General features: G+C 38.8%; 1 protein-coding gene across 1 annotated transcript; it reads left to right on the top strand.

The window, feature by feature from the left end:
- The first annotated feature begins 1,711 nt into the window (after positions 1-1,711).
- On the top strand, positions 1,712-18,779 carry GRXCR2 (glutaredoxin and cysteine rich domain containing 2). Its single transcript, XM_058167865.1, has 4 exons — positions 1,712-1,729; positions 11,842-12,242; positions 15,072-15,299; positions 18,549-18,779. Exons 2-4 carry the CDS (start codon positions 11,904-11,906, stop codon positions 18,777-18,779), a joined length of 798 nt encoding a protein of 265 aa, XP_058023848.1. The 5' UTR covers positions 1,712-1,729; positions 11,842-11,903.
- Positions 18,780-20,260: the final 1,481 nt, after the last annotated feature.

The raw sequence follows: 20,260 nt of genomic DNA, 5'->3' as shown, positions 1-20,260 counted from the left end.
TTTGACATCTCCTATAAAACATATAAAACATTCATCCCATAAAACATATAAAACATTTCATCTAGATTAATAAAACACAAAAAATATAAATGTTAAAATGTTCTATGTTCAAATACCAATACTAGGCTATCTAACATTAAAGTGAAGCATCATTGACAGACTTGAACAATGGGTCCTCTCCAACAACATTAAATTTAATGTGGAGAAAAGCAAGGTTTTACACCTAGACAGGAAAAATCAAAGGCACAAGTACAGACTAAGTGAAACCTGGCTCAAAAACAGTAACTGTGAGAGGGACCTTGGAATCCTAGTGGACGATCACTTAAACACTTAAATCACTTAAACATGAGCCAGCAGTGTGCGGCAGCAGCCAAAAAAGCTAATACAATCCTTGGTTGTATAAACAGAGGCATAGAATCAAAATCACGTGAAACCTTAGTACCGCTTTATAAAGCCTTAGTAAGGCCACACCTGGAATACTGCATCCAGTTTTGGTCATCACATTGCAAACAAGATGTTGAGACTTTGGAACAAGTGCACAGAAGAGAACTAAGATGATTAAAGCCGTGGAGAGAAAAATATATGAAGAACGGTTGCAGGAATTGGATATGGCCAGTCTCGAAAAAAGAAAGACTAGGGGTGACATAGCAGTATTCCAGTATTTGAGGGGCTGCCACAAACAAGAGAGGGTCAGCTTATTTTCCAAAGCACCAGAGGGCAAGATAAGAAACAACAGCTGGAAACTAACCAAGGAAAGAAGCAACCTGGAATTAAGGAGAAACTTCCTAACAGTGAGGACAATTAACCAGTGGAACAGCTTGCCTTCAGAAGTTGTAGATCACTGGAAGTTTTTAAGAAAAGACTGGATAGCCATCTATCTGAAATAGTATGGGGTCTCCTGCTTCAGCAGGGGGCTGGGCTAGAAGACCTCCAATGTCCCTTCCAGCTCTATTCTGATTGATTAATATTTTTTTTTAAATCAAATATTGGACTTGTTTATGCCGTCAGTTTACAGCCAGTCATGATGTAAACTACAATTTGAAGTGGGACCCTGGAGTCACATTGAAGGGAGGATACAATGCCTATTTATATAGGGAGTCCTGGCAGATGCCATGTGAGTTGCGAATCCTATTCAGGATGGTCCATTGCTGATGTGTTAGTTCAAAACCCAGCACCTTTTTTGTGGGATCATTTATGTGTCTTCCTATGTCTGGGTGTTCAACAACCAATTTGGCTTTCTATTGGAAATTGATGTTAAAGTTATTGGGTAAATGTTGTGCCAGTGGGGTTTCCTGGATTTGAGTCTTCTGGTTGATAAACGAGAAAGGTTGGCATTTATTGGTAGCAGTGAGTTGTCCATAACTTTTCTGTATTCTCTCACCAGTGCATCTTGCCTTTGTAAAACTGGAGGTGCTATACAGCTCAGAAGAGGAAGCCGGCAAGTCAGAGTGGTTTTAAAACAACCGTTTATAATCCTCATGGTGTCATTAAGTCTGGCATATAATTTACTGGTATGGCAGCTCTTAATGGCTATACAGGCACACAGTGTTCTGCTATGGAGTAGACCAATGATGGTGAACCTTTTTAGCACTGAGTGCTGAAAATGGGGCATGCATTCATGTGTGGCACCAAATGCCGAACAGGAAGCACTTCACGCTCATCAGGGCCACGACCAGGAAGAGGAGCTGCCCAGGGAGCATGCACACACCGGATAAGGTACTTCTAGCCAGTAAGTCTTCCAATTACTGCTGTGCATGAGCACTGATCAGCTGGCTGGCTTGCATGCTCACGTTGGAAAATGGGAGACCAGCTCTTCCGGTTTCCGGCACTGCCACACGCAGAAATGCCAGCTGATTGGCACATGCACATGCATGCCAGAAACCCGAAAGAGGTACAGGCAATGCGCCGCGTGCCAGGCAACATGGCTCCATGTGCCACTTTTGGCACGCATACCATAGATTCACCATCACGGGAGTAGACCAACACTAGTGCTGATAATCTGAGGTTGACAGCTGAACCTCCCCATTTAGTTCCACCTAATTTCTGAAGTATGTTATTCCCAGTATTGATTTTTGCTGTATTCTCTAGTTGTATCTTGAAGGAGAGAGACTGGTCCAATGTTACTCCAAGGTACTTTGGATGGGATTAATAGGGGAGTAAATTATTTAAATAGATCTTCGGTGCTTCATATGCTAGTTTGTTGTTAAGGTGGAAGCACGTACTTACTGTTTTGCTGATGCTAGGCTTGAACCTCCACTCAGTGAAGAATTTTCCCAAGAGTTTAATAGGAAACTATCTGCCACATCCATGTGTTTTTCTTGTATTGCTATAGCTAAATCATCAACATATCCAAATTTGATCCCCTGGTCTAGTCGCTGGCATACCTGATATATATAAGTTGAATCATGTATGTGCCATTACAGAGCCTTGTGGGGAGGCTGTTGTTTAATCTTCTCACCTTACTTTTCTAACGCTATCTTTATTGTAAGAGGACAGTAACAGAATCTTGCATGTCTGAAAACACTTCTCCCTCCTTTTTTTTATGTTTTAAAAAACTAAAGAGGGTCCCATATGAAATGCTTCCCGTGCCCCTTTTCCTTCTGTAGGCTGGGGTACCTTTTGTGTGATGGTTGTCTAGGATGTGGCTCTTCGTCCTGTCTCTCTAGGTCAGTCTCACATACTATTAAAAGGTAAAGGTTCCCCTTGCACATATGTGCTAGTTGTTCCTGACTCTAGGGGGTGGTGCTCATCTCCGTTTCAAAGCCGAAGAGCCAGCGCTGTCCAAAGACGTCTCCATGGTCAGAATCTAGTAAAAAATGATTGTTAAACATATACTCCAAGATAATGGAATGTCCTTACTAATTCTCTTGGGAAGTCAGGCAGAAAGCTTCTCAGTATGCTCCTAGAGGATCGAGCAGTTGCCTTAAAAAGCTAGATTAGCACACAATAATTGTTCCCTTTTGGAAACAAGTTAACAATGGAGTTCTTTGAAAAGGCTTTCTATAGCAGTAGCACTTAGTCTTATATACTGCTTCACAATGCTTTACAGCCCTCTCTAAGCGGTTTACAGAGACAGCCTATTGCCCCCAACAATTTGGATCCTCATTTTACCCACCTCGGAAGGATGGAAGGCTGAATCAATCTTGAGCCTGGTGAGATTTGAACTGTTAAATCGCAGGCAGTCGGCAGTCAGCTGAAGTAGCCTGCAGTACTGCATTCTAACCACTGCATCACCATGGCTTTCTGTATTTATTTTATTGAGGGAATATCATACATATATATTTATACTGTTCTAATTTTTTTTTAATTTGTTAACTATTGCATTAGTGTAGACATTTTATGTTTCTACATTTTTAATAATCCTTTTAGTATATATTTCTGTCATTTTCTCATGGCAAATTGGCAAACTCCAATTAAATTCACAAAATAATTACATATTTTTGGTAAATCATATCGACCGATATCTAAATTTGAGTCTTTTGAACCTCTTTAGCATTCTCTGCCATTGTTAGAAAAAACTCAAATGTTTGAAAATGTTGAGTTTCTTGTTCTGAGTGCATTTCTTCAAGAGAAACCTGTTAGAGAGCATATTCTGCTAATGGGCAGAACAAAATCCTAAATGTGTAAGACTATTCAGTCTCTTCCCTCCCTCACATGTTAGAGTAGTGTCCCCAACCTTTCCCCAACCTTTCCGGGGTGTGTGCGTGGGAGAGGAAATGGTTCTGTGGAGCTTCAAGTGGAACTTCATGTACACAGGCAAGGGCCTGCCGTTTGCACAAATGGAGCTGTGCATGTGTGCTTGTCTGCCACTTGTCCAGCCCAGTTCAAAATGGGCTGTGGCCCAGTAGTAGGCCGTGGGCCGGAATTGGGGACCTTTATGGTAGAGTACCACATGAGGTATAGATCTGAAGTGATTGCAGATAAAGAGTGTTGGTCCATTCATAGTTTAAGAAACAGGATTGGATTCCATAATGTCAAAATATTCATTATGTTGTACCCTGTCAGGCCCAAAGAACCAAGAACGACACTCGGGTTTACTTTTGAGTAGTTTCTTTATTGTTGTTTCCTATAAACAGAAATCTTGCCAGACTAAAGCAACTATCTGCAATTATCACCATAATTGTGAATTGCTAGGAAGGGTCCACCTTCACCTTCTTCCTGCATACCAAAAATTCCATGCTTCACCATATGTTTGCTCTCTGGGAAAGAGCCCCTCCCTTCTGTGACTCCAGATTACATTCTGAACGGCTGTCTCTAGAAGATCATTTGACGGCCGTCTCCAGGAGAGCGTTCTACCAGGTTCGCCTGGTACGCCAGTTGCGCCCCTTTCTGGACCGGGATGCCCTATGCACGGTCACTCACGCACTCGTGACGTCTCGCCTGGATTACTGCAATGCTCTCTACATGGGGCTCCCCTTGAAGGGCATCCGGAGGCTACAGTTAGTCCAGAATGCGGCTGCGCGGGTGATAGATGGAGCCCCCCGTGGCTCCCGCATAACACCCACCCTGCGCAGACTGCACTGGCTACCTGTGGCCTTCCGGGTGCGCTTCAAGGTTTTGGTGACCACCTTTAAAGCGCTCCATGGCATAGGGCCGGGTTATTTACGGGACCGCCTACTGCTACCGAATACCTCTCACCGACCCGTGCGCTCTCATAGAGAGGGACTCCTCAGGGTGCCGTCAGCGAGGCAATGTCGTCTGGCGACGCCCAGGGGAAGGGCCTTCTCTGTGGGGGCTCCCACCCTCTGGAACGAACTACCCCCCGGACTTCGTCAGCTTCCGGACCTTCGGACCTTCCGCCGCGGGCTTAAAACATACTTATTTAATTGCGTAGGACTGAGTTAGATTTTAAATTTATGGGTTTTAAATTGGGTTTTATTTCTATATTTTTAATTATTGGGCTTTTAGAATAAGTTTTTTAATTGCTTTTATATTGTATTTATGTGTTTTTAAGTGCCTGTAAACCGCCCTGAGTCCTTCGGGAGATAGGGCGGTATATAAATATGATCAAATAAATAAATAATAAATAAATAAATACATTCCACCTCATGCCCTGGAATGGCTTCTGTTTTCTTTCTTTTATAGAATTACATTTGAATGTTTGGAGACCCAGATTATCACATTTCAGGTATTTCAGAAATATTGTCTTTAGTATTGTCTATATTCTATTGTGGCCTATAATGGGTTCATCATAGCTTTCCACGACAGTTATCAGCAAAGTTTTATCTTTTATCAAAGAACTATAAATCTGAGGATTTCTTAATTCATGGATTTGAAAAGGGCTGTCTTTTTTAACCTTTGTAAAGAAAAGTCCAATATCAAATTATACATTTTTTAAAAAGTTTCCCTCAAGAAAGACTAATTAGTTTAGCCACATGTAATTGAAATGGAAGAAAATCCTCTATTTATTTATTGTTAGTCCCTCTAAATTTGCAAAATAAAAATAAATCTTGAATAAAGCTTTGTTTGAAACTTTAGCAACTGCTTGATCAGATCTGGCTTGTATATTGATGAATCTGTATCTTTTTTTTATTTCATTTTGTCACAACAGTATACACAAACATCAACATCAACATAAGAAAATCAACACATGATAAAAGAAATATATATATATATAAGCAAAAGTATGCAACAACCATGTTAATTTGTTATAACGAAAGGGAACAATAGGACAGGAACGGTAGGCACATTTGTGCTCTTATGCATGCCCCTTATTGTCCTCTTAGGAATGGGGTGAGGTCAATAGTAGACAGTTTTTGGTTGAAGATTTTGGGATTTTGAGTAGAGACTATAGAGTCTGGTAATGAGTTCCAAGTGTTAACAACTCTGTTACAGAAGTCATATTTTCTGCAATCAAGTTTGAAGCGGTTGACATTAAGTTTGAATCTATTTTTTGCTCTTATTTTTTGCTCTCTTATTGCGATTGAAGCTGAAGTAGTCTTTTACAGGAAGGATATTGCAATAGATGATTCTGTGTGTTAAACACAGGTCATGTCAAAGTCGGCGGAGTTCTAAGTTTTCTAATCCCAGGATTTCAAGTCTGGTGGCATAAGGTATTTTGTTGTTTTCGGAGGAGTGAAGAACTCTTCTAGTAAAATATTTCTGGACACGTTCGATTGTATTAATGTCAGAGATGTGGTATGGGTTCCAGACAGATGAGCTGTATTCAAGAATAGGTCTGGGAATGTTTTGTATGCTCTGGTTAGTAATGTAGAGTTTTTGGAAAAGAAGCTGTGTAAGATTAGGTTTACAACTCTTAGAGCCTTTATTGCTATGTTGTTGCAGTGGGCTTTGGCATTTAAGTCATTTGATATGAAAACTCCAAGGTCTTTGACAGGGTGGGGGTCGTCAGTAAGGTAATGACCATCTAGCTTGTATTTATTGTTTGGGTTCTTTTTTCCAATATGTAAGACTGAGCATTTGCTGGTTGAGATTTGGAGTTGCCAAGTTTTAGACCAATCGGATACAAAGTCAAGGTCTTCTTGGAGGGTAGAAGTATTGTTAGTGGTGTTGAATAGTTTGACATCATCAGCAAAGAGAACACAATAACTTGAGATAAGGTCACAGAGATCATTTATGTATAGTATGAAGAGTGTTGGTCCAAGAACAAAACCTTGGAGAACGCCACTTTTGACAGGAACAGGATTTGATAAAGCGTTACCAATTTTGACCACTTGTTGTCTGTTTGACAAGAAAGCATTTATCCAGTTGTGAAGAGGTCCTGAAATGCCATAGGATTTTAGTTTTAGGAGAAATTTATCATGTACTACTGAGTCAAAAGCTTTGCAAAAGTCTATGTAAATTGCATCTATTGCTTTTCCTTGATCAAGGTTAGTAGTCCATATGTTTTTTAGTAGTCCATATGTCTATAATATAAGATAAGTCATATCTGCATGAGTCTGAATTATGGTGTGGTATGGACCCTGGTTATTCAGGAAAATATACACTGGAGTGGCTCCTAATTAAAATATCTTTAATTAGAATTTATATAACTTAGTATGCATTGAATTATATTATCATTTCAGGTTGATAAGCAGGATATAAATGTGATGGGTGGAAGGATGGATGGCCTACTTACCAGGATGTCATAACTGGTTGCGCTTCTGTCTTGTATTTGTTCAATAGAAAGCTTATATTTATCTCTGCATAATATGCAAAACAGGATTGGCAGTGAGAAAACTCTTAGAATGCCAAATTGGCACCTTAGATATTTTTTTTTTAAAAAAAAGGTGTAGTAGAAGAAATACCTCCTACTTTATATGAATTTGTCACACTTGCACCAGGAAAAAAAGATGATTTTGTTATCAACACATGAGGAGAAGCTTTTAATTAAAAGTGTTAAATGGATGTTCTCCCAATGTCACAGTAATGCTTGTTTTGTTCTTTTCAGACGTGTTCCGAGACTTTGAATAACATGTCCCTATGATAAATCATGAAAAAAGGATAATAGTACAGAGAGGACATTTTCAAAATACACTACAGTAGGCAGTAATTGTGGGCAAGTCAGCAGCCCAGTTTTCTTGAAGTGAATCACAACTCTTAAGTTTTGAATATGTTGAGAGACGTGCAAGGAAACCCAATGTAAGTGGATTCAGTGCCAGGAACATTTTGCTTCTGTTGGAAATCGCTATAGTGCTGAATTATCTTGCAGTTCTGGTGTGCTGTGGGAAGAGAATATTTCACTCCCATTTAAAGAGGCCTTTGGGAATCACAGGACGACACAACTGATTGCAATAGCCAGATGAAAATATGGTTCAGTTTGTGCATTCAAAAAGTGCCTCTTTAGATAAAATGTGCAGATTTCTGTCTCTCTCTCTCTCTATCTTTTCTAAATCAAGGGTCTCCAACCTTGGCAACTTTACGCCTGGCGGACTTCAACTCCCAGAATTCCCCAGCAAAGCTGGCTGGGGAATTCTGGGAGTTGAAGTCCGCCAGGCTTAAAGTTGCCAAGGTTGGAGACCCTTTTTCTAGAGTGCCCTTCCAACAAACATGCTTCACTGACTGGATATTTAAAGACCTAGCCCCAGGTAGTGGAAAGCTACTTATAAAATTAAATGCATAGGTTAGGTTGCTAATAAATTCCGTTGTGGAGTGTTATTCACATCCATGATTTGAGTAATCCAGATTTTCTAGGGCACTAGTCACTTGTGAATTTTTAATAGCGCCAATCCATAGTTCTGCTAAGGTAGGATAGATAAGGGAAGGCTACATGCTTGTCAGTTTTGGCTGCAGTACTGAAACTGAGCGGTTTTCCATCAAAATGATTACAGTGATTTCTGACGTAAAAAGGAGAATAAAATAACTGTTTCATCCTTATAATCAGACCATTTAAGAAACAGAGAAAGTGCAGATCCAGTAGTGGGTTTCTACTGGTTCGCCCCAGTTCGGGTGAACCGGTAGTAGTGGCAGCGGGAGGCTCCACCCACCTGCCCTGATGTCATCAGGGACACTTTGCGTATGCGAAGCAAGTTCCGAACCGGTAGTGAAGGTAAGTGTGCAAATCTGACCCTGTGAAAAGCTTTCCTGCTCCTGTGCAAAATCAAAATCAGGGTTCATGGGCCAGGGTTTTATAAAACACTATTTTTGGTTGGAGGAATACTATTCTCTAAACTCAGATGTATTAAGCCAAGAAATTTGTGGACAGATTTGAATTACAAAATAAATAAGGCAGGAAGGTTTTTTTTAATATCATGTATATGGCCAAGGACATCTCAAAAGCTATATTGCATAAGGTTTTTTCATGGAAATGCTGGAGAAACACAAAATATTCTACATATACTTTTATGCACTCAGCAACTTAATTGATGGAATATATGTTTAACTATATATTTTTTTTCAAATACTCCTAATGCCTTCCATTAAAAGGAAAATCATTTTGTTATTTGTGTGTGAGTTAAATTGAATGTCCAATATCACTTAATCTGTAATCTGAGAAGGAAGGGATTCTTCACTTATAAAATCTACATAAAAGGTAATTGAAAATATTGGGTCCATACAGAGATGAATTTGTGAATAAGCTGATTAGAAATGTGGGCGATGCTAATAAGGTCAAGTAATTCTCAACTTACAAGCATTCATTTAGTGACTGTTCAAAGTTACAACAGCTCTGAAAAAGTGACTTTTGCAGGCTACCTCTACCCACATACTAGGAGTTCGATGCTGACTGGCTCAAGATTGACTCCTTTTGAGGTCAGTAAAATGGGGACCTAGATTGTTGGGGGAAATATACTGAATTGTACACAACTCAGAGAGTGCTGGAAAGCACTATTGAATGGTAAATAAATGCTTTTACTATTGCTATACCCATCACAGCATCCTCACGGTTATATGATCAACATCTGGGTGCTTGGCAACCAGCAAGTATTGATGACATTTACAAAATCCCAGGTCTTGTGACTTTCATTTGTGACCTTCCCAGCCAGGTTTATAATGCCATTTGTAAAAAATTGGGTACTAATAAATTGTGTAGATACATTTAGATGGCAGCATTGATACATTCCTGAAATCTTGGAGGTCAGAGAAATACAGAACTTTTCAATGACTTTAAATGTGGCACGGGGAAGAAATATTTGGATTCAGTGTAAAGTAATATGACTATCATGTAATAGGAGACAGAAAGAAGAAAGCATATATAGCATTTCTATTGGGAAATTATATAGTTATATAGTAAATTGGCAAACTCTTATCTTTTGGGAAATCTGAATCAGTCTTTTTTTTTTATTAGATCTCCAATAACAGTTTATGGAGGATGCTAGTTACAATGAATTACAGATCTAAAAATAATCGCTTATTCTCCTATCAGTAAATAAGTATTCCATGTGCATATTCAGTTTTTGTTCTCATGGAAAGTTGGCAGGAAACAAAGGATGCTACTTATTTGTATCTTCCAAATTTGCAATTCATCTTAAAATGAAAAGGATTCAATCGTACTGATCCTTATGAACAATTTCCAAAATGTTGGAAACTAGTTTAGGTGTTCTTGGCTGAAAGTCGAGGCAGAAATAATACATTTTAGGGGGAGTCTTTACCTACTTATTATTTCCAACACCACCTGGGATATTTCTAAGAAGATAAGGGTGAGGAATGTTATTCTCTTCAAGATTATGGCTTGAAATGGAAACATGAAATCTTATTCATCTATGTGTAGGTGTTGCATTAAAATGGCAGGAAACTAGAGCATTTGCCAGTGAGTGAAAAAAGTTATATAAAATGTCCCAAAATAGACACATAAGATTTGAGGGTGGGTTGTTATACTTATGGAACTGCTGTTTGTTCAGTGTAAATAATTAAAAACGGCAGAACACTTGTTTTATACATGTAAAAATCCAATCTTTTACAGACAAGAAGGGAAAAACTGGACTATCCTAAAGATTAGTGAAATAGGCCCACAGAACTATGTCCATTTGAGCAGTGGCTCTACTGGTAGGCAGAAGGTAGAAGTTGTCTCAGCTGAAAAGTATCGGTGGTACATCATCTCAAAACTAGGCTATTTCCCTCAGAATGTTGCTCAATCACCAGCATTTGCCTTCTAGGCCAGGGGTCTGCAACCTTAAACACTCAAAGAGCCATTTGGACCCTTTTCCCACAGAAAGGAAAACACCAGGAGCCACAAAACCCTTCCCATGCCTGACTATTTCTTGAGTGGCCACAAAACTAGCATATGTAGTTGAATTAAACGTTTTGCTTTCTTCTGAAACTTTTCTTTTCTTGGATTTATCCATGGTTGGCCTACCAGGGTTGAAAAGCTCAATAAATCGCGTGCCGGTGGATGTCACACATTGGCAGTTGTGATGCATATTTTGAGTGACAGGGAGGGGTGAAAGAGCCACATGCGGCTCCAGAGCCACAGGTTGCTGACTCCTGTTCTAGGTCATCCACTTTTTGTACATGGAAGAGAAGAATGTGCCAACTTGTCCTTCAGAGAGAAAAACAATCTTAAATCAGCCCTATTCTGGAGGGAGCTGAGTTGATGAATTCAGCTCAAAGAGCTGCTGCCTTCAAGTATGGCTCTGGTTTACTACTGCTTGCCATTATTGGGAAGTAGGCATTCAAAGTTCTCCCAGTGTAAGAACCTCTGGATGTTAGCTTCATGAAGTTTCACCTACTCTGTGCTTTTCTCTCTTGAGAAAGAGGAGAGCTGAGTAAAGCCAGGTCAGAGAACCAGTTTTTGTAGTGTTCCCATCTTTAAATCCCGGCTCTCAGGAAAAGAGCCCCCAGCCCCCACCCCCACCCCCACCCCCATCCCCGGCAGCTGCCACTTGGAAATTGAAAAAAATTGAAATTATAAACCAAATTACTATTGCTCCCCTTATATACAGCTATAATGCAGTCCATAGCCACTAAGGATTTGATCCTGTTACATCTAAGGGCCCTTAATTATTCATTGATAAAGCTGAAGAGGATTATGTGTAGCAATGAATTGTTTAGTGTTGATTCTTATTCTTTTAACACATTGCTATCTGCTATTTTAATTCATTTTAGAAGCAGTGCACAACTTAGCCACTAAATAAAAGCTAAAACTGTGGTAGAATAAAATGTGTGCCCACCTGCAAGCATATTTCCTTTTCCTTTAGCTATAAATCCCCTTTATATGTTATCCTTTACAATACAATACAAAATTACAGCATATATATATATAAGCTTAGGCCCCCAATCCCCTGAGTAAATTACTCTTTCTGTTTCTTTGCAGCAATGATTTCTTTGTGTGACGCTCTATCAATGTTTAATCTCGAGGTGTCCTTTTAAGCCGTAATGTGAGAGGGCCTTGAAGCTTTTGAATTATATATTGCCTACCTCTTTTTATTTATTTATTTACCTTTCTCTCTGCATTCATTCATTTAGATGCCTTAGAAACTATTGTTGCTGGACAAATTCCTGGGAATTTCTGTGAAAAACTAACCTCTATGGATGAGTTCCAGAAGAAATCCAACCAAAAGCATGATACAAGATCCCGAAAAGTAAGATTCAAAATTTCCTCAGCTTACAGTGGTCGAGTCTTAAAACAAATGTATGAAGATGGGCAAGAGCTTGAAATCCCAGCAGAAGACTACTCTCATAATGGTCAGTCCTGGAATTTTGAACCCCGAAACAATTTATTGGGGATTAGAGAAAACCCAGATCACAGCTTTTATCCATCAGCTAAACTGAATGCCCAGAGGATCAGTGTATTCAGAGAAGGGAACAAATACACTCTCACAAGTAACTCTTCCCTTCTAAATGACGACAAGGCTGATGGTCATATGGTAAGTAATGTTGTAATAAAATTTAGTAAAATGTAATAAAACATTCATTTGGTAAAGATTGTAAATAATGTTTAGTCATGTTTAGCAAGACATTATTTTAATGAAATATTAATTGCTTGCTTCTGTTATATATTCTTTTAATATACGTAGAAGTGTGGTGGCTAGAAATGGTTAGGATGGTGGACTGATGATTGTCAAGTTCACATTTGAGACCTGGTTGCTGCTGTGGGACGGGGTGAGCTCCTGTCACACGCTCCAGCTCCTGCCGACCCCACGGTTTCAAAATGGGCAACCGCAAGTAGAGAGATGGGTACCACTTCAGCAGGCAACTTAATGGGGACATGAAAGGAGCCCCCATCTGGGCATCCCTTGGGTAACAGTGTTGCTGCCATTCAATCCTTTCAACCCAAAAGCACTTCGCTGCTCCTGACACATATGTATTAGTAGTTATATATTCTAGCTAACTTTACAGAATGTTTCAAACCAGCACAAATTCAGAAGTCTAAGCAGAAGATAGCAGATTATGTAATGGGGAAGTTCCATATCGCAGTGAGGGAATTTATGCTTTACATGTCAAAGATCACATACTTCATTTTTACATTGCTATCTTAAAGGATTAAAGTACAAACAATGTAAATTGAAGAATTTTGCTTGGCTTCTGGAGAGCTGTTGACTATCAAAGTACACCATGTCTGGTCTTATTTCAAACGTGTAAGATCTGTTCTACTATCCTGCTGTACTTTTTTTTAAATAAGAAATATAAGACCTTCTCAGAGCTTGGTAGAAATATAAATATAAAAATAATTAGTTTTTGAATGCCAGTTCTGTATAGTGCTCAAGGTCCTACATCACATAAATCAACTTCTGGTTTTTCTTCACCCCTCCTTTTTTCATTTCAGTAGAATAGTTTAGATGAAAGAAGTAGGCTGGCAAGGATTTTATTGCTCCTATAGGTAAATGATTAGCTGAAAGAAATCTTTGTCACTCCATTGCAACCCTCCAGAGAACCTACTAGTAAAGCCAGATCTATTTTCTATGTATCTCTGGAGGAGATAATAAGGTTACAAATGAATAAATAGCCTAACCTCCTGTAAAATAGCTTCTCATATTGGTATTGCTGAACTGGCAATTCTTTGAAGATGTGTGGATGATTTACAATTATAAAGTTTGGAATTTAGTAGGGTAATTAGCACCCAAACAGGTTCCTAGAGTTTCATTCTGATCATTCTGTCAAATCAAATGTTTGTATATTTCAGAATAGTATTTCAGTGTCTATTCTGTTTTGAAACCTGTAATGCTTCTGATCAAAATGCATCTACTGGCTATATGTGGAGGTCCAAAACCTTCTTTTTATTCTGAGAATGCGAAAACAAAATTCTTAACAGTAAAAAGAGTTGGAAGGGACCTTGGAGGTCATCTAGGCCCACCCCCTGCTCACACAGGAGACCTGTACTAGGGATTCAAACCGCCAAACTGCCGACCTTTCTGATCGACAAGCTCAGTGTCTTAGCCAGTGAGACACCTAGTTAGGTAATAAAAAATGAACATAAGCTCTTAAGAGACTGGATTTCATTGCTGTTGAATGGGATTCTTCATTCTAGTTCTGAAATTATGGAAGCTTGGTAACTGCTCAGTAGTGGTGGTAGCAATTCATTTAAAATTAGAAATAGTACGGACTATTAGAACTAATATATAGTGCCTTAAAAAATTAGATCCAGTTCTGGATGCCATTTGCGAGTACTTTCTATTTGAAGAAACAGAAACAAACAGCTACATTAAAATTCACTTGTTAAGTATATCTGCTGAAATAATAAAAGTATAGAAGCCCACAATGAGCTCTGAAGGAATAGCAATGAGAATGCAATGATTTACAAGGCATTTTATTGAATCATGTTACTTATTAGGAAAACTGACATCCATGCAGGGCATAGACAGGAGTGGAGAACTATTTTTCACCCTAAAGTTGACATTTCCTCATTGTGAACTTGTTGGGATTGCAAATCATTAACCAGCAAGGGTTAGGAGTTGGCTAGATGCTAGAATACAAAGTAGGTGTCGGTGAACCCACAGCGTGAAAATCTTCAGCTTTGCTTCTTGGATGAGACGCAGCTTCTTCAGCTTCTTGGATGAGAAGCGAAACATCTTCAAAGAAAAACCAGAAACTTCAGTTGCCTCTTGAAAAAAAGCACCTTTGGGACAACCATGACCTGGATGACTGAGAATCTCCAGAGACAACAGTGTGAAGTCATTGCTTGCCCTGTATTGGGTCACCTTTTGCTTCTATGTGTCTTTCTCATTTCCTTCCTTCCTTCCTTCCTTCCTTCCTTCCTTCCTTCCTTCCTTCCTTCCTTCCTTCCTTCCTTCCTTCCTTCCTCTGACCTGCCATTATTCAGCTGATTTGGAAATGTAATCTGTAAATGACCCAGGTACCTTTCTTTGTGTAATGAGATAGAATGAACTTTATGAATTCCATTATCAAGGCCTTCCTGGCACAGGAACTTCTGACTAAGCCAGTTTCCATCTACCATTTGAGGAGGTCAGGCTTTTTATTCAACTTGGGGAGAAGTCTGATAGGCTGGACATGTTGGAGCTTTATTTGCACTTGCTAATTTAGTTCTTGTTTCATAAAGACATATCTGATAGGCACTAAATAGAAAATGATTCCCATTCATTGCAAATATACAAGCCTTGCAAATCAGTGGAATTTTCTCTCGACTTTACTGGGCAATGAAAGAAAGAAAACTTCTCAGTACTAAGTATGGATTGGAACTCATTAAAAAGGCTGTCTTTCTTAAAAAAAAATCAAACATCTATGCCATTCTATTTCAGCATCCTCGCATTTTAGATTTTGGAAGGATTATAATCTATACTAGTAATCTAAAAATAATCCGGACACCACTGAGCAAGAAAGAGCTAATGCAAAGAATCATGCAAAGTGAAGGTGTTGATGATTGTTCCTTCATGAACTCTGAAGGAAGAGGAGGAAGTAGCAGCATTCAAAGCAATGGAAACATAAACAGTGATGAAACTGAATCAGGCCACAACCAACATGTTTGGGTAAGACAAATGATTTCTTTTTCTTTGGCTCAGGATTCTCTTGGATGTGGTCAGAATCTCAGGTGTGATTCCATCAACATTACTTGTTTAAAAGTTTGATATCTAGACATTTGGAAGCAAAAAAGAACTTTGGGGGAGGGGGAAGAGGGGACTGCATACACATAAATTGCAGTCAAAGAAAATCTATATCATTAAAGAAGAGCTGGGAGCTTTTGGGCATATGGAATGTTGATAACAGTTTTGCTAGCAGAGATAAGAAATTCTAGGTCAAAGGAACTCACCCCATTATCACTTCATAATTATCTCCAAGTTAATTCACCAGAATTAATAAACATGAAGATAACACCTCATATGATGTATAAACTAGTTTGTCATGTTTATCATCGATGTCACCTGTTTTGTAACTACAACCAAAACATTTTGAAATATCTGAACATTGTCAATGCTGAGAACAGAGAATCGAGAGCTATAACTTTCCCAAGTATGGTATTGCTGAAGCTCTTCTCAGTAGATCATTTCTATTCATCCAGATGGCAAGGCACGTTCTTGTCAAATCATTCAGTATTTCTCCCTGTTTGGCAGAGCAAAATCCCAATAGACCTGTGTCTAAAGCCATACACAAACATACATACACACGCCAGTGGTGGGTTTCAAATTTTTTTACTACCGGTTCTGTGGTCATGGCTTAGTGGGTGTGGCATGGCTTTGTGGGCGTGGCAGGGGAAGGATACTGTAAAATCTCCATTCCCTCCCCAATCCAGGAGAAGGATACTGCAAAATCCCTATTTCTTCCCAATCAGCTGGGACCTGGGAGGCAGAGAATAGATGGGGGTGGGGCCAATCAGAATTTTTACTACCGGTTCTCTGAACTACTCAAAATTTCCGCTACCGGTTCTCAAGAACTGGTCAGAACCTGCTGAAACCCACCTCTCTCTCTCTCTCTCTCTCTCTCTCTCACACACACACACATACTCACCTGTGTTTAACATGCACAAACAACACAAATACCAGAAACTTTTGGGACAAGTATATAAGAGGTCCAATTTATTGCATATATTATGTGCCCTCCTGTTTGTCTCTTTTTCAGTCTTTATTCTCCAATTGTCAGGAAGAAAGGAATAGTTCTCTTGCATGAAATGATTTCTTGTTTTCTTCTGACTCAATGCATTCACTGGAGTGATGTCAGGTTATCCATCCCAGGGGTTGACAATAAGGCATTTCTGATTCCTTTAGATGGAAAATGAGGAACCGCAACAGGGATAATTAATTAAAAATTAAACATGGTCCAAATATCGCTGAATCTTTCAGTTTTATATTACAAGTATATGGCATATTTCTCCTGTGAGATTTTGTCTAATGGTAAAGACACCAGGCTAGAAACCAGGAGACTGTGAGTTCTAGTCCTATTTTAGCCATGAAAGCCAGCTGGATAACTTTGGGTCAGTCACTCTCTCTCAGCCCAACTCACCTCACAGGATTGTTGTTCTGAGAAAAGTAGGAGGAGGAAAGAGTATTAGGTAAGCTTGAGTTAATTAAAAAAATAATAAAGCCGGGATAAAAGAAAATAAATAAGACTCCTGTGAGAATTTAAAAACTAGACTGCTGGACTTCCACAAGATACAACTATTTGTCAGAATTTTAATCACTGAAAAGCATTGGAAAGAAATAGTGGCATTCCCTTTGTTTCTGATGTTGTTCCAATCTTTCATTAACATTTTGAGGCTTAAGTAAAGAATAGAGACACTGACAAAATCTACATTTTTGTAGGTTTGAGTAAACGATCAATAAGCAAGGAAGCAAGCAAACAAACAAATAGCATTAGGAAAACATTCTGGATAGGTAATTGAGGGGGGCTTGTAATAAATAAGCCTTTCTATCATTATTAGAGTGATAAGCTTTATATATAAAGTTTCCACCATGTGCAGGAAGGCTACAAGGACAAAATCGAGACAGGTTCCTGCTGGTGACACAGAGATAAAGCAAACTAATTCTTGACTATCATCTAATCTAATCTGACTTTTGCAACCCAGATATAATAGCCCTAATTTTCAGCCATAGATCAAAATATAATTATCTTCTTTTTCCTTGCTTTTTAACACAGCATGATGTGTGTTACTCTTGTTTAATTTATATCATAAAGCTGTACATACTGTATGTACATATCCACTGCCAAAGTGAACAATTGCTTAGTATACCTACTGGTGAAATGATTGGTATCAGACACAGACACCTAATATCTCTAAACCACGAAAGTCCATGAGGATTGAGATGGAAGGTAAATGACATAAACAAACAAACAAATGTATTATGGCTTTGGAAAGAACCTTAGAGGTCATCTAGATCTGTTGATCTATCCTTTTTTGGAGACTTCTCAGGAAAGGAAAACTAGTAAGACCATTATGTTTCACAAATATCAAGGAAGTTCTGCCTGATCTACAGTGTGAACCTCTTTTTTTGCATTTTTAATCCATTGGTTCTGGACTTTCTCTCTAGGGCAATGGAGAATAAATCCACTCCATCTTCTGTGTGACAATCTTTCTGTTATCCTTCAAGGTAGAAATAGATGCAGCAGGGATTCCAGGACTGAACTTAGAACATAGAATAATAGAATTGGAAGGGACCTTGAAGGTCTTCTAGTCCAACCCTCTGCTTAAGCAGGAGACCTTTTACCTGTGATGGCGAACCTATGGCATATGTGCCACAGGTGGCATGCAGAGCATATTGGTGGGCACATGGAATTGCCCTACTCAGCTCTGGCGTGCATGCGTGCACTGCTCAGCTGATTTTTGGGCCTTCCGGGCCCACCAGAAATCAGGAAACAGGCTGTTTCCGGCCTTTGGAGGGCCTCGGGGTGGGGGTGAGGGTGGGGAAGGCTGTTTTCACCCTCCCCAGGCTCCAAGAAAGCCTATACCATTTCAGTTAAATGAGTGTCCAGTTTCTTTTTGAAAGCTTCCAGTGATGGAGCACCCACAACTTCTGAAGACAAGTTGTTCCATTGATTGATTGCTCTTTATTCATTAGTTGTTTTATTTTTTTAAACGCTGAAGAATTGAAGCAATTGGGCGCAACAAAAGGCTGCTGCAAGATGTGTCCCTTCCCTACGCCCAGCAGCAAAATCCAAACTATGTTTGAATAATATTTAAAATTCTGGATGAAAATAAGGCAAATCCTATTAATTTGCTTATTTTGCCAAGAAAAAAAATTACTTTGGAGAACTTTTCCTGTCACTTGTTTTTCTTCTGGATAAAGGTTTGTGTGAATCGATACGAAGGAAAATTGTTTAATCAAGCCTTTGTATTTCAGGAAGACAACGAGGAGAACAGCTGCTCACAGTGTAAAGGATCAGGCTCTGCCCCCTGTGCTGTGTGTCATGGAAGCAAGTTTTCAATGTTGGCTAATCGGTTTAAAGAGTCATACAGAGCTCTGCGATGCCCTGCCTGTAATGAAAACGGGCAGCAGCCTTGCCAGATTTGTGTTTAGTGACTCCTATCTATTCTTTATTTTTTCTTGACTTACTTTTTTTCGAATAGAACAGACCCCATCAAATAGTCTATGCCCATCCATCTTCTTTAGCTAGGAAGCTATCTTTTTATGCTTGGTTGTTAAAGAGTCTATCGATTGCCAGCCTTTCCACTGAATTAAAAGTGCTGCCACATGTTTCAAGACAATTTTTTTCTGATTTCAGTTGAGTGAAAGTAAAGCTGCACTCGTAGAGTAATATAAATGTCATATAAAAAGACTTAACTTTGCCTAGCTCGTGTTCTAGGTTCCTTTGGTCTTATTTCTTTTTTAAAGAACAGACCCAGCTCAGACTTCAGAAACAAAATGGAACTCTTGTTCTGGTACAACCAGGAGTACCAAAACATGAGAAGAAAACAAGTGTCAGAGATAACGGGGCTGTTTTAATAACCTTTGGATTAAAAAGTATTTTGGAATCAGGCCACCTTACTAAATCTAAAATAAATAAATAGATAGATAGATAGATAGATAGATAGATAGATAGATAGATAGATAGATAGATAGATAGATGCATGTCTACCTTTCAGAAAATTAGCCAGCTGAAAACTCTTGAGGTTATCCAAACTATTTGCAAGTTAAAGTTTCCGGGCTCCTTAAGTATTTATACTTTCTTGCATCCCTCCCAAAAGTTATTGGTTTGGGACTTGCTAAAATAGAAATGAGACTCAGTTTGGTGTAGTGATTAAGACATCAAGAAAAGAAACCAGGAGACTGAATTTGAATCCTGCCTTTGGTAAAAACCAGCTGGGTGATCTTCTTGGGCCAGTCACTTCTTCTAAGCCTTAGTAAGGATGCAATGCCAAACCACTTCTGGAAAAAAAAAATTGCCAGAAAACTTCAGGGACTTGTCCAGCTAGTCTGGATGTGGTTAGATGGAAGATGTAATTAGATGGAAGAAAAAAAAAGATGCATCAATTGTTAAAATTATCTGGAAAAAAAGAAAATCGAGACTAGCATTATAAGGTAACAAAGGGATTTTAAAAATTCTACTTCTTGACTGACTTCCAGTGATTGTACAAAACTTTGCATTGCAGATGCAGAAGCTCTGTTTAAACACATCTTTAGGTTTGGCTTCTATCAGAAGATTCTTAGCACATAAAATAAGTTGTCAGGTACTATTTATTTACAGTTTTAGCTGGCTGACTAAATGTCATGCTGTATTTAACTTTCATGAACAATTTCATTTTGCAACGTATTTTTGCAATTAATTGTACATTTATTCCTCCATTGGTCCATCTGTTTTCTTTCAAACCTGGATCATTTCAGATGGAATGCTTTTTAATGTGCTTTATGTAGAGAACCATTTTACTTCTGTTACTTGATTTAGGCAGCCCCATATTTCTATACATTACTAGCTGAAAAAAGGAAGTAAACAACAACAATCAACATACTAGAACATTTGGAAAAAATATATTTGTCCCTTTCTTCAGAGGGAAACTATA

The sequence above is a fragment of the Ahaetulla prasina genome, chromosome 2 (genome assembly GCF_028640845.1).
Source record: "Ahaetulla prasina isolate Xishuangbanna chromosome 2, ASM2864084v1, whole genome shotgun sequence".
Lineage (NCBI taxonomy): Eukaryota > Metazoa > Chordata > Lepidosauria > Squamata > Colubridae > Ahaetulla > Ahaetulla prasina.
This window is presented reverse-complemented; position numbering and strand designations above follow the sequence as displayed.

Excerpts from the sequence above, each read along its gene's own strand:
- GRXCR2 (XM_058167865.1), top strand. The coding sequence starts at position 11,904 with ATGGATGAGTTCCAGAAGAAATCCAACCAAAAGCATGATACAAGATCC. Across the intron at positions 12,243-15,071 it reads ACAAGGCTGATGGTCATATG|CATCCTCGCATTTTAGATTT; the intron begins GTAAGTAATGTT and ends ATTCTATTTCAG. Across the intron at positions 15,300-18,548 it reads GCCACAACCAACATGTTTGG|GTTTGTGTGAATCGATACGA; the intron begins GTAAGACAAATG and ends TTCTGGATAAAG.